General features: G+C 41.8%; 1 protein-coding gene across 1 annotated transcript; it reads right to left on the bottom strand.

The window, feature by feature from the left end:
• Nucleotides 1-4,712: 4,712 nt before the first annotated feature.
• On the bottom strand, nt 4,713-12,587 carry LOC148042231 (vomeronasal type-2 receptor 26-like). The gene is made up of 6 exons (XM_087703104.1): nt 12,370-12,587; nt 11,566-11,863; nt 9,283-10,077; nt 7,851-8,063; nt 5,925-6,051; nt 4,713-5,617 (listed from the first exon to the last, which is right to left on the bottom strand). The coding sequence occupies exons 1-6, from the start codon at nt 12,585-12,587 to the stop codon at nt 4,713-4,715; spliced, it is 2,556 nt and encodes an 851-aa protein (XP_087559230.1).
• Between the last annotated feature and the right edge of the window lie 1,568 nt (nt 12,588-14,155).

Raw genomic sequence — 14,155 nt, 5'->3', positions numbered from 1 at the left:
TCAAGACTCTCCAAAGGTCTCAGAATCTGCGATCAGTCAATTCGGTCCCCTCTGGCACTGCTAAGGGTTTTCTCATGACAGGGAAAGGAGGTGACCATTCAGAGTAGGAAAGAGCCCCCCCCCTTCAAGGACTTACCAGTCCCATCCATGGCACGAAATCCTGGTGGATCGCCTTGAGCAAGTCCCTCTTTCTCAGCCACAACCTACCTCATAAGCATATTGTTGTGAGGATGATGGAGTTTTCAGAATGTTCACTGCCTTGAGCTATTTAGAGAAAGAATAAAGTGGATAAAACTCTGAGTAAGAAAAAATAAAAATATATAAATGAGTCAACCAGCAGGATGAGTCTCTTTGGGAAATAACTACATTTGGCCAATGGAATCGCATTTTAGGTTAATCTCCCCAGATCAAGTTCTACCTTTGGGGTCTCAATGCCTCTCCAACTGGGACATCCTGAAGCCATTTTTTTTCATAGCTCACATTGGAGCCCCCCCCCCCAGTCGTCTGTTCTTAGCCCCTTTCCAGAGACAGGAACTTTTGACCTTTTGGATGAGGAGTTTAGTGACAGGTTTGGAGGCTGCAGACATGACATGTCTGTCAGATTTGGTTGAAGCCTCCTTTTCTAATCTCTCCCCCTTAGTTCTGCCTTAAAGGGAAGAGTCTTTCCCACCTGAGGAGCCCAGGCGAGGGAGACCCTGCGATGCCCCCAGTGCCATCCATCCAATCCAGCTACTTTCCAAGGATGTTGAGGAGAGCCTCCATTATGTGGTCCAGACTCCCCAAGGATGCTGGAGGTTGCCATGGCGAGTTCCAGCTAATGAGCTCAGGAAGAGCCTCTGATGTCACAAGCCAAGCCTTTGATTGGCCTGGACCTGAGATTTGAATAATAATCGCCAACTGGCTGCCTTCACCTGGGGGCATGGCTTATCCATTGATGAGCCAATCCTTAAGGGGCTTCGAGCCCTGAATTCTCTTCAGCCAGAGTGGCTCCCTCTGAAGGGGGAATCCTTGGTCACCTGGAGAGGTCGGGGAGCCCCAGATTCTTCCCCTTCTCTGGGGATGGAGTCCAGATTTGGAGTCTTGTCCCTTGGATGTGAAATCTGATATTAGAGATCCAGAGAATACAGGTTTCCCCTCACCTGCCCAGATGATGAATGGGAAATATGCATAAAATATTAGATATTATTCCTCTTAAAAAGGCCTTGTGAGAATGTGCCTGAAGAAACAATGGATCCAATTTTGTACAATCCCAAACAAATATCCTATAGGAAGTCCTCGATTTATATAAATTCATTTAGTGACAGTTCCAAGTTCCGCGGTCATTAAAAAAAGTCAATTATGATGGGTCCTCACACTTATGACTATTGCAGCATCCCCATGGTCACATCATAACAATTTGGGTACCTGCCAATCAGCATGGATTTATGACAAGGAAAATCAGTGGGCAAAAGGGTGTTTGACTGCAGGATTCACTCAACAACCCCAGTGATTTGCTTAACAACTATGGTAATAAATATTGTACACTTTAGCACAATTCACTTAACGACCTCCTACCTTAACAATGGCATTTCTGGTCCCAATTCTGGTTGTAAGTAGCTGTAGGGTGCAGCAGCAGACTGATTTGGGAAAGCTTAAGCAGGCCTGGATTTAAGCAGGGATGGGAGACCACCAGGAAATGCTAGGGTTAGGTTGAAAAGAAGGCAGTGGCCAACTTTTCTATGAAGAAAATTAGGTGGGGATCCTTAGTGGCTCTGTGCCAATCAGTAATTGACTCTGAGTTCTATTCCCAAAGGCAGCTGTGGACTTAGAACCAATCACCGGAAGGCTCTGATTTTAATTCCCAGGGCCCAACTGGGACTTCAGTACCAGGCTCTATGCTGCCCGCTACAGGCAGTGAGCTTCAGCTGAACTTTGACAAGAGGGAGGTGCTGTGACTGGGGGGGGAGGGGCTCTCTGTGTCCAGGAGTTTCTCTCGGATGGGGCTGTTCTACCCCAGAAGGACCCAGGGGGAAACTTGGGGTTCTGCTAGAAGACAAAGCGGCAATGGTGACCAGCAGGGCCTCTGCCCAAAATCCGCCCTGCCTTAACATTGACAAGGGTTAAGGCAGCAGGCTAGGAAGAAGGAGATCCTGAGTTCAAGTCCTGCCTTAGTCCTGAAAGCCTGTTTGCTGACCTTAGGACAGACCCTCTTTCAGACAAGCCCACCTCACAGGGTGATTGTTGTGGGGAAGAGAAGGGACATGTTGGACATGTTCACCTCCTTTAGTTAGTTGAAAAAATAATAAAACAGTGGGGAAAACTCTTAACAAAAATAAAAAAGGACTTTCCTGCTTCTGTTTGCATGGAATCTGTCCTAGCCTTGTGCAGATCCAGTAATTTCTCTTCTCACCAGGGAGGAAGAGGTTGTTTTTTTTATCATCCCTTCCAATTTCACTTCCTCCTTTTTTCCCCTTCCTGTGGAGGCAGCAGTGAGGACCCCGGACTCCCACCCAGCCCTGGGACACAGCCGGTTTCTGTTTCTTTGGGAAAGGTTCCTTCCCCAAGCAGAGTCTGCCTGAGCCCCATCATCCACTTCCCTCCCTCCTAGGATCAGCTGAATTCCTCCCTTAAAGGAAAAGGAGGGTTGGACAGAGTCTCTGGGTGAGTCTCCATTCTTCCCCACGGAGGGTCAAACTCACTCCACAAAGCCAAATTCTCCCTCGGTTCCTGGACGCAATAGGGACCGCAAACCCTCTTCAAGCCTTCCCAGCCACAATAGACTCTCAGACACAGACTTTGGCTTCACAGAAGCTCATAAATGGGGCCTTTATGGGGCAGGGAGAAGGGTATGGGATCAACCTCACAACACTCATTCTATAGGGCAGTGATAGCTAACCTTTTTTTGGCTCCTGTGCCAAAAGCAGAGGGAGCGCAGGGGGGGTAGTATGTGGGCGTACCACACCCATAATGCAATGTGTGCAACCACCCACCCACCCCTGCTTTTGGCATGTCTTCCCCCCAAGGGGGCTCCGGAGGCTTCAGGACTTTCCCTGAAGCCTCCAGAGGGCGAAAAATGGACCTATGCAGAACCCAGAAGTTTGGGAATGGTGATTTCTGGTTTGTCTATAGGGCCAATTTTCGCCCTTCCGGAGGCTTCAGGGAAAGTCCTGAAGGCTCCAGAGGGCAAAAAATGGTTGTACGAGCAAACCGGAAGTCTGTTCCTGAACTTCCAGTTTGCCCATAGGGCTGGTTCTTTGCACTCCAGAGGCTTCTGGAGAGCGAAAAACGGTCTCAAAAGAAGGCCAAAGTCAGCTGGCCAGCGTGCACGTGTGGGCTGGCCAGCTAACATGGCAAAGTCTCGATTGCCCTAACAAATGGCTCTATGTGCTACCTGTGGCACGCATACCATAGGTTCTCCATCATAACTATGGGGGTTCCCCATCTGCTGTCCCTGGTGGCAGATCTAAGACTGGGAATCCAACTTGTGGAATCAAATGCAGGACCCCAAAACCCAATAATCCAAGCTCAGTGGATTTATTTATTTAGTATCCAGTGGAGGATTTTCCCTCCATAAAATAGTGAGAGGGGAATCTTACAGACAAAATGATGCACACAATTTATACATTCCAGGAAAGGAGGCGAAAATGACAATCATACAGCTGCATATTTCATTTAATAGATGATGTATGCATGAATATTCATAATTAGCAAGACTCAAGTTACCTCCCCACCCTTGTATTGTTGCTATCCTCAAGAAAGATCTATTGTGTAAATAAAAGCAGTTTGGGTGAAATGTACTGAAAAATGAGGACATCAGTGTTGCTCCATACATTCCTTCTATATTTCCATTTTGCTAAAGTGCCCCCATTTCTCCCCCCAAAAATTGTCCTCTCACAACAGAGGTGGGTTCCTGCCAGTTCTAACCTCTTCTATAAAAGAGGTTCCACAAATCTACCGTGCCGTTTAGAACCAGTTCCAGCTCCCTCCCCTGCCCATCCGCACCATGCTTGCCCCGCCCACCGCTCACTGATTGGTTGGCTCACCAATTGCCCCGTCCACCTCTAAGAGTCATGTTTGAACACTCCTGGGTTTTTTTTCTAAAGGGTTAGGGGTGCAACAGTCTTGTAACTTGACAGCTGTAAGAATTGCATGCTTCAAATGCCAGAGTTTCTGAGCCAACATTTTGGTTGCTAAGTAAGAGCATTGTTATTTGAGTGTCACCACATTTTACAAGTTGGCCACACCCACCTAGTCACATGAATGCCACACCACTCCCACCCGGTCACATGGCTGGCAAGGCACTCCCATCCAGTCACATGGCCGGAGGCCACATCTACAGAAGAGGTTCTAAAAAAATTGAAACCCACCACTGCCTCACAATCTTCCACACAACTTTTATTTATTTTAAGAAAAATAGTTGGCATACTCATGCATGCAGAACATCTTGGACCATTTTCTATGTTGAGACCAATAGTTCCTAAAGCCCATGCTCCACAGGGGGGCAATATGATTTTTAATGGGGGCAATTTGAATCTTTTTTAAATCAGCTTAATGGCATTTTAGGTTTCCTCTGAGTGAGTGGAGTTCACTCTTTGAGTAAAATAAGAATTATAGGTCATTGGGGGGGATCAGGATTTTATAGATGCTTAGGTGGGTCATGTCCAAAAAAAGATTGGGAATTACTGGTTTAGACTGTGGAATATGTTAAACATTGAAATTCCTCAGTCTCACATTTAAACATTTGTTCTGGCTGTAAGCTGCTCCTTTGTGTTCAGGTCTGGCCTCAGAAGGATAATGTAGCACTTGGGGATGAAGATGCAGACCAGCAGACCAGCACTGGAGGCCAGGATGGAGAAGACCTGAACAGCCACCATGTATTTCCCTTTGGTGCTCAGGTAGGTGGGCACAAATGTCACCCAGACACTGCAGAAGACCAGCATGCTGAAGGTGATCAGCTTGGCTTCGTTGAAGGCCCCAGGCAGATTCCTGGCCAGGAAAGCCACTGTGAAGCAGATGGCAGCCAGGAAACCCATGTAGCTGAGGGTGACATAGAACATGACAACAGCCCCTTCATTGCATTGCAGGATGATCTCTCCAAGCTGGGAGTGGAGGTCAGAGTCAGGGAAGGGGGGAGAAACTCCCAGCCAGATGGAGCAGATGATAATTTGGACTGCAGCAGAAGAAAGGATGATGGAGTTGGCCAAGCTCTTCCTCAACCATCTCTTCACTCGGTTTCCTGGTTTTGTGGCCAGGAAAGCCAGTACCACCATGATGGTTTTGACCAAGAGAGAAGAAATGGCAACTGAGAAGATGATGCTGAAAACCGTCTGTCGTAGAAGGCAGGAAGCTTTCCTTGGTTGACCAATGAAGAGAGAAGAAGACAAGAAGCAAAGCAGGAGGGAGACCAGGAGGATGTAAGAGAGGTCCTGATTGTTGGCTTTGACAATGGGAGTTTCTCGGAATTTAATGAAGATGATTAAAACAAGCCCTGTGGTTAGGAAGAAGAGTAGGGCAAAAGAGACAAGGGTGACACCCAGATGTTCTTCATAAGACAGGAAGGTTACAACCTTGGGCTTACATCGGACTCTGTCCTCATTTGGATATTTGTCATCTGGACACTTGATGCATTTTTCTGTGTCTGAGAAACCAAAAAATAACTTTCTTTAATATTCTTATTGTTTACATTTGAAGAAATACCATTTTTAGACAATGCCTGATTCCAGGAACAATTTCCAAGATGTGTTGCTCAATCATTCCATAGGGGAAAAAGGATAATATAATTTACTAATGCCTATACAAGGTATATGAAATTGGAGGACTTCTAGTGCATTTTGAATAAACAAAAAAAGAGTTGACTTTCAATGCATGTTTTAATTGCACTTTCATCAAAATGCTGTGAATTAATCCTGTTCCACCAGGCCTTCCTTTCCTTTGGTGTCACCCACCTTCCTGAGTGGAGAAGGTTCCCTCCAGACAAGGAACACAGTCATAGCAGCAAACTGGTTCTCCTTCTCGAGCCCACTTGACAAATCCAGGATGACAACTTTCCACACATTTGGACTGAGGCAGGGACTGAGCAGAAAAACAAGGAATGCCAAAGAAAATGTATTAGGACTTTCCATCCATGGAAAATGGGGGGTGAAATGGACATTAGACAAGTAGATTCTGGGTTTCACGTAGGTAAATAGTGAAATCTCTGACTTCTTCCAAACAGGTCTAGAGATGCGATTCTGGAAGTTTTTTTCTTTAGTTCCTCCCTTTTGCTTCTGATATAACACATTGCAATAAAGGACTTTTCTACTTAATAAAGTCTGGAGGGATGGAATTGGGAAAAGATTCAAGCATTAAGTGACAAACAATAAGTTCCTCTTAATAGCTGAATTAAAATGCATTCATCCACTCTTCATCTAATTCATAGTTATGATGATCCCATATTAGATTTTTGAACAAATTCATTGTCAAAGATTTATTAAATTGTTATTTTATTAGATTTTTTAAAGTAGTGTAAAATGTGATTGAAAAGGAAACTTCTGACCAGAAGGATCTGGAAAGGTTTCTTCTGGACAACAGAAAGCCTTGTGAAATTGCTCCCCTTTGACTCTAATTCCAAACAGTCTCCCAGTTAAGAGATAAAGGAAAAATCCCCATAAATTATAGCTGATGATGTTTCCTAGTTTGGCTAATGAAACGTCTGCAAGAAAACAAGGAAGCTTAGAGAACACCAAGGAGCCCCCCCCCCCCCCCGTCAACCCTGACCTATAAATATTCTCTTTTTTTAAGACTAAAGGTTTCTGCATAGTTTCTAGAACGGTAGTGAGACTGAGGAGAGATCATGAGAATGTGTCCCTGAAATAGAGATTAAGTCTCAAATCTTTGACTGCAACAGATGGGAGATGAGTGTGAGTCCTGTGTCAGAAGGAGATATTTCTAAGGCCCATCCAGTTATCCAAGAAAAAAGTCCTACAATTAGGAGACTCTGCCTGGCATGGAAAGACAGACCCACATTTAATATTGGTTAAATTTAGAGACTCCTTTTCGCCCAGAGGGACTGAAGGTACCGTAGCTAACACTCAGGATAAAAAAGGCCATTCAAGGGGTTTTCAGATGAAGAGCCCTCTTAAGAACCAAAGGCCAAATCTAAGTACCGTTTCCTGTCACAATCTCTCTCATTCTTTCTGATATCAGGAAGACCTTTTCCTTGAATCAAAGTTGTGTTTCAGGGTTTCAGGTTCCTGGGCCAAGGGATTGTCTCACTGGTCATTGTCATTTTATGGGAGCTGAAAGTCTTAGATCTCCTTTGTAGAGGCAGAAGGTCAATTGCTCTCACCAGTTGGGAGAAAGACAAATGTGGCTAACTTTGACCAAAGCTGGACTACTTAAAACTATCACAGACTATGGGCCTGCCCTTTCAAGGAACCATTTCCCAATGGCCTTTCCCTAAGCAAGACAAGAGGAAGCTTCTCTCTCAATTGGACCACCAGGAGCCACCATCCAGTCATGATCCATTTTCATCTCATTCAGTCCAACCTCAATTCAGGGTCTGTTCAACAGAATTCTCTTCTGCTGTGCTATTTCAGGACAAGGAAATCAGAGGCTACTAACAAACAACCTCCAACACTTGAGGGTTTCTCATCCTAGATTGGATGGCTGAATCAGCTAAAAACAGTCTACAGTATTACAGCATCTGAAGAAGAACTTGGTCAATAGTGCTGAAGCCTTCCAAGAGGTCTACAGAAAGAAAACTACAAGGTTTTTACTCCCTGTGTTCAATTCTCAGTGAAGGTCATGGACCCTGGAAACTAGGCTTAGTCCACATGTAATGGGCCCTAAATCTTTGGAAAAAAGATGAAAGACACCAAAATTTCTCCCACCTTGTTGAGCAACTTTAGCCGTGAAAGAGCTTCTTGATAGATAATAACTCTCTGTCTTTCCAAAGTCCCCATATAGTGTCCAATAGGATCCTTCTTGGGGAGAATCAAAGAGCTCGTAATTCCTAGATCTGCTGCTACATCTCCATTTTGATCCAAATACAGATCCTTATCAGAAATATTACAAAACTCATTCTTCTGCAGGAAAGGATGGAACTAGAGGGGAACATCCAGGAATTTTAAAATCTGAAAACTTTTTTAAAAAATCCTATTTAGCTTGTATATATTTGAATCCTTCTTCTGCAGTTGTCTAACATCAAAATATGCTTATTTAGAAAATAATAGGTGTTATTGCTATATTTATGAATAAAAAAGTCAGCAAAATTTCTCAACCATATATTGACCAAATATATATTATCAAAATATAATTCATGCAATTGATAAGGTATAGTGATAAATATACAGCAGATGACAAATAAAAGAAATCATAGAAAAAAAAGATTCATATGAGAAACTATTCATTTGGTGACTGCATAAAGTTACGACGCACTGAAAAAAGTCACATGATAGTTTTTCCCACGATCATTGCAGCATCTCCAGGGTCTCCAGGGGATCAAAATCAGAATTCTTTGCAGCCACTTACGATGGTTAGAGAGTTTTAAGGATACCTGATCTCCTTTTGCGACTTCTGACAAGCATAATCAAGCCACATCCATTTAACAACTGTGTTATCAACTTAATAACTGCAATGATTCACAACAAAATAGGAAATAAAGGTCATAAAATAGGGCAAAACTCAACAACTGTCTTGCTGAGGAACAGAAATGTTGGGCTCAGTTATGGTCGTAAATCCCCTCCTGCCTCCTGCAGCCCACTTCCAATACCTGGAAGAAGTTGCCCAGAAGCTCCACATCTTCTCAATGTTGTTCCAGAGGGAGGGAAATGGGGAAATGAGCTCAGTCAGAAGGGAGGAGATTCTGGCTGAAGGGAAGGAAAAACACCCTGAATATAGGAGCAATTTCAGAGCTGAGCCCTCAAAGCAGAGAACTTCAGCCTCCCCTTCACTGGGGATGCAAAGACTGAGCAGCCATCAGTCAGAGAAGCTTGGACCGGGATTCCTGCAGAGTGGAGGGTTAGGCTGGATGGTCTCTGGGTCTCCTTCAAAGTTACAACTGTAAAATTCTACTATGCTAATCACAAACTCATAAAGACATGAATGTATTTAAAATGCATACATCCTTTTAAAATTAGCAGTGTTTAAAGCCAAAACATATCTGTCATGGTGCCTGCTGTTTAGATTATGTCTCAAGCAATTAGATTGGCCAAACTGTTGACCTTTTGAAGCAGAATTTGGTTGAGAAAGTACCCCTCCTTCTCCTTTGGGTTCCTTCTCCAGAGGGACTGAGATTAATGGATCCATATCAGGACCCCTTACCTGCCACAGCTGCAGCCTTGGAGTCCCCAACCTCTTTTCGCCCTCCTTCCTTTCCTTCCTCGATTTGGAGGAATAGGCAGCATTTAAGGCCTGGGCCAGAGTCTTCATGATACTGTACCAATGAGGGTGAGTTGGGATCCACCTTCTGTTCCTTTTCCACTGGGTCTCCAGTGGGGCTTTCTGGGTGCATCTTCTGTGGCCTTTGATAGAAAAGACATGCTTTGAAAGAGAACAGAGAAAATAATGATCTTGAAATGGATCTTCCACAAAGAAATGAGGTTCAAAGGCAGAATCTTTTGATCTTTCTTTTGTCAGAAAAGTAAGGGTCCAAATACTATGGACGTATTTATAAAGTCTGTGCTTTTTTAATGCAAATCCTCCCAAACTTGTAATGATCCAGACTTTCCCTTCAATGGGTCCTGGCAAATGCATAAGTGTTTCATGGAAAGGAAGGATTCTGTCCCAAAGTGAAACAGCTTCCATGAAGTGAATGAAGACATTGACTTGTCTCCACTTAGAGAGAGCCTTCCTGAGGGCGACTGTATGTTCAGTTGCTAAGAATTGTTGTGATATAACCACACAAATTCCATTCCTGACAAGCATAGGAGTAAAAATCCTCATGAAATCCTCTCCCTTCTCTGTGTCTGAAGCAAAGAGGCCAATCAGAGTCCATCTGAAATTGAGGAGCAGTTGGACAATTGCTGGATACTGGAATCCTTCTTTGGGGAACATCGGGTAAAAAAAGGGAAATTGACTTTTATCACTCAGAACCTTGGAAACAATTTTATCACTTATCTGAAAAAACAATGAAGAAAGCTGTGTTATATTGGGGGTCAGATAAAGTCTAAAATATCAGCTTTTAAGAAATTCAACTTGGTTTTGATGAACAAATTAAATAGACTATTGCTGATTAGCCAGTAGGCCATATCAAGAAATAGAATATTAAATACAAAGCATTAGCAACAATGTATATGAAAATTGAATAAAAGAAACAAATGAAATAAAAAAGAATAAGAATAAAAACATAAATCATATTTCTGTGTCCTCCCTACAATCTATTACAATCAGACCCACCTATGCAGATGTCAAATGGATGTTTTGTTCCAATAAAAGTCTCTCTCTCTCCCTCTCTCTCTCTCCTCTCTCTCTCTCTCTCTCTCTCTCTCTCTCTCTCTCTCTCTCTCTCTCTCTCTCTCTCTCTCTCTCTCTCTCTCTCTCTCTCTCTATATATATATATATATATATATATATATATATATATATATATATATATATATATATATATATATATATATATATATATATATATATATATATATATATATATATATATATATAGCTAATTCACCCCCTGTGGTGTACCCTGGAGAAGGTCATGAGCAGAAACTAAATGGACTTTGGTGGTGAAACAAATACTGTGTACTAACTTTGTAGACTCTTGGCTAATTATACTTTGCCACATGCTAAACAAATAAATAACTTAGCACTTTAGGTATGTACATGAGAATCGTTCCTTAGTCCTGTTAAGTCATTCATATCTAGACTGAAGAACAAGAATTGCAATATACACCCTTCTGTGTTACTTGTTGATAAGCATTGATCCTTCTTCTTGATGCTCCATTGAGCCCAAACCTTCCTCTCAAACAAGGGCTTGGATCAGGGCCATTTTAAGGGTAATCAATTTCCTCTATCATGTTTCTCTGTTCTCTCTGTCAAATGTTGCACTAACATCTATAAAGTCAGAAAACTGTAGTTTACCTGACTGATATATTGTGTAATTCGACATTCTTAGATTAGAAAACAAACCTGTTGCCAACATTAGAGTATTACTTTATTGATTAATTATGATACAACTTTATGAAACTTTTTACTCTACTTACGACTTTCTTATACTTCTGCAGGGAATGCACTTTTGTTATACCAAAACTCAAGTTTACTTAAGAGGAACATAGCACATATTTTAGCCACAATATCTATTAGCCTAAGTGGCTTTCAATTGCTAGAGTTCTTTTTATTCCATTTTTAATATACATATAGATACTACTCTTGCCAACTTGAATCCAACTGGATATGGCAGGTATTATTTCTATGTGGAAATGGACAGCCAGGAGAAAGTCCTCTCCAGGGACCTTATTGAGGAATTTGAACATGAACATAATAGAGAAAAAATAGAATTGACACATTCACTAATATGGAGAAAAGCAATTCCATGGAGAAGATAAGGTTCTATCTGTTGCTGACCCACCGACACCCCTTTACCACAGAGAAAAACTGCACACAGACCTGTGGGGCTTTGTAAAGTGCTGCTAATGTTGATGCTTGGATGGAGATGTCCCTGTCAGCTGCATCCAGAAGAGCCAGAAGGTTGTCCTTCCTTCCACAGCCGTAGTTGGGGACATTGGCTTCTCCAGTGGAGAGAATGTCCAGCAAGGCATCTGAAGTGCGTAAAGTGTTTAGAAAGTTGTCATGGATGTTGTAGCCCAGTGTGAGGTTGTGCAGGAGCTGGTGATTCTTGTTGATCACTTGATCAGTTGTCATGGATGTTGTAGCCCAGTGTGAGGTTGTGCAGGAGCTGGTGATTCTTGTTGATCACTTGAATGGCAAAAATTAATTGTAGGGTGTATAAAAAATCATAAGAAATCTCACTGTAAAAAAATGTTCATGTTATTCTCATCAACAGTAACAAGTAACTTTTGAAAAGAATGTATTCCTTTTTGCCTCCACAAGTCTACTGAGTCTTAAGCCAATATTGATCCAAAGTCAATAATCAGTTATACCAATATGGGAATGGGCTGGGCAGAGGCAACTACAACTGTTTCAATCACTCCTTTAAACAAAATTAATTCAAGTGATGAATTGAGGAGTGAATGGGGAAAGGAAAATAATCTGGATTTCCTTCAGGATTTTATAACCCCATCTTTGGATTTGAGTCTCTTCTACAAAATAAGAAAAAAGAGGCATATAAATCAAAACCATTCAGAAAAATAGAGAATTTCTGTAATATAGAAGTAAGTGACATAAGAAGAAAAGGAGAGCGTTAGAACTGCAAATGGAGGGAATGCAACTCCATCACCCTGAATGACTTACGCATGAGAAGGTATATAAGGAGGGCTGCTGAAAGGCAACATTATAGGCAATATTGTTGTTTCAGTTGTGAATATACCAATGAGATGGTCTCCTGGCCTGTAAAAGCTCCATGGATTTTTTCTGTCCTGGTACTCCAAACTCAGCAGGCATTTCATTCTAAGCTCCCCAGAGACCGGCTGGGACATCAGCAGCATCAGAAGCAGAAGCAGGAGGTCCATAATTCATGGAGCTTTATTAATCCTCTTTCTGTTTCTAAGACAAACAGCTCAGTTGAAAGACTTCAAAGCACTCTCACAAGATGGAAATGGCAGGGATTTTCCTGATACAAACAGAGAAACACTCAGCTTCACCTGGAAAGGAGAGAGAGGTACAATCAAGAGCACAGATCCTGCCTGTCCTTAAACGTGTTTCAACAGTGCTTGACTTAAATAATTTATCCTTTTCTGATACAAGATCCTTTGCATATTGCTTCAGTCTGCTGTCTCTATCACAGATATAGAGATCTCAAAGGCCCAAATGGTCTTAATTACAGGGAGAAGCAACTTCTCCTCTTGGGATCCTGAGCTTCTTCTGGGCTCCATGTGCAGAGGAGAGGCTGGAGAAAAACATGTTAGTGAAAAACTACAACTACACTCCTGGGGTCAATTTCTGTAGTCTTTCATGTCAGAACATGTCAAGAAAGGGATGCTAGAAAAAGAAACTTCAAACACCAAGGAATTGACTTCAGTTGGGTCTCTTTCTCTCCAGAGTCTGTTGGAAGAGGTCGACCAGAGTTATGGAGTTTGGTATCACTCGAGGTTGGTGACCCTTAACTCTTGTGCTGCCTGTCTTCTAAAGCCAAGGAAGCAACCAGTCCCCTTGGATTCTGGTTGTTTGGGATTTTCTGTTTTGTTTTTACTGATTTTTAAACCTGCCACATCACCAAATTCTTCTATCCTTTGAATTAATTTAAGTCTGGATTGCAATGGGTCTTCTAATATTAATATTAGATCATCAGAAAAAGCTTAGATTTTATACTCTTCCTTTTTTATTTTTAGTCTCATTATCTCCTGATCCTTCCTAACTCTGGTTAGGAATATTTCTAAGGTTAGAATAAAAAAAAGTGGACAGAGAGGACATCCTGGTCTTACTCCTTTTGTTATCTCATTTTTTTTCTGTTGTATCCCCATTCATAAGCACTTTTGCTGTTTGGTTTGTATATATTTTTTCTATCATTTTAATGAATTTTTCCCCAAATTTTGTAATTTCTAATTGCAATGTTATGAATGTCCAATTTACATTGTCAAATGCCTTTTGGGCATCAAGGAAAACCAATGCAGTTTGTTTCTCCAGGTGTGTTTTGTAATATTCTAGGATGTTTATTATAGTCCTCGTGTTATTTTTAATGTGTCTATGTGGAAGAAAGCCATTTTGATCTGGGTGAATCTGTTCATTTAGAGTTTGTTTAATCCTTTCTGACCTAATTGAGGCAAATATTTTATAATCCGAGTTCAGTAACAAGATGGGTCTATAGTTTTGAATTTTCTGAAGGTCTGAATCTTCTTTTGGTATGAGAGTTATCGTTGCTTCTGTCCAGGATGCCGGTATTTTAGTTTCTTCTAGCGCTTCACTGAATACTTCTAATAGAGCCTCTTCCAATATTTCTTGTGTGTTTTTGTATAATTCCACCAGGATTCCATCTGGACCTGGAGTTTTGTTATTTTTCTGTTTTTTTTTTCCAATGCCATCCCTAATTCTTTTATTGTAATTGGTCTGTTTATCATTTCTCTGTGTTTATCTGGGATTG

This window comes from Thamnophis sirtalis, unplaced genomic scaffold (assembly GCF_051295495.1).
Source record: "Thamnophis sirtalis isolate CommonGarterSnake01/CBP01778 unplaced genomic scaffold, rThaSir2_p1.2 scaffold_21, whole genome shotgun sequence".
Lineage (NCBI taxonomy): Eukaryota > Metazoa > Chordata > Lepidosauria > Squamata > Natricidae > Thamnophis > Thamnophis sirtalis.
Note: the sequence above shows the minus strand (reverse complement) of the source record. Positions and strands in the feature narration are given on the sequence as shown.

What these genes read in the sequence shown, in the direction of transcription:
- LOC148042231 (XM_087703104.1), bottom strand. Translation starts at nt 12,587, where the DNA reads ATGGACCTCCTGCTTCTGCTTCTGATGCTGCTGATGTCCCAGCCGGTC. An exon ending in CACTTTACAAAGCCCCACAG is followed by an intron (nt 10,078 to 11,565) that starts GTCTGTGTGCAG and finishes TTGTTTTTTCAG; the next exon opens with ATAAGTGATAAAATTGTTTC. An exon ending in CAAGGCTGCAGCTGTGGCAG is followed by an intron (nt 8,064 to 9,282) that starts GTAAGGGGTCCT and finishes GTTCCCCTCTAG; the next exon opens with TTCCATCCTTTCCTGCAGAA.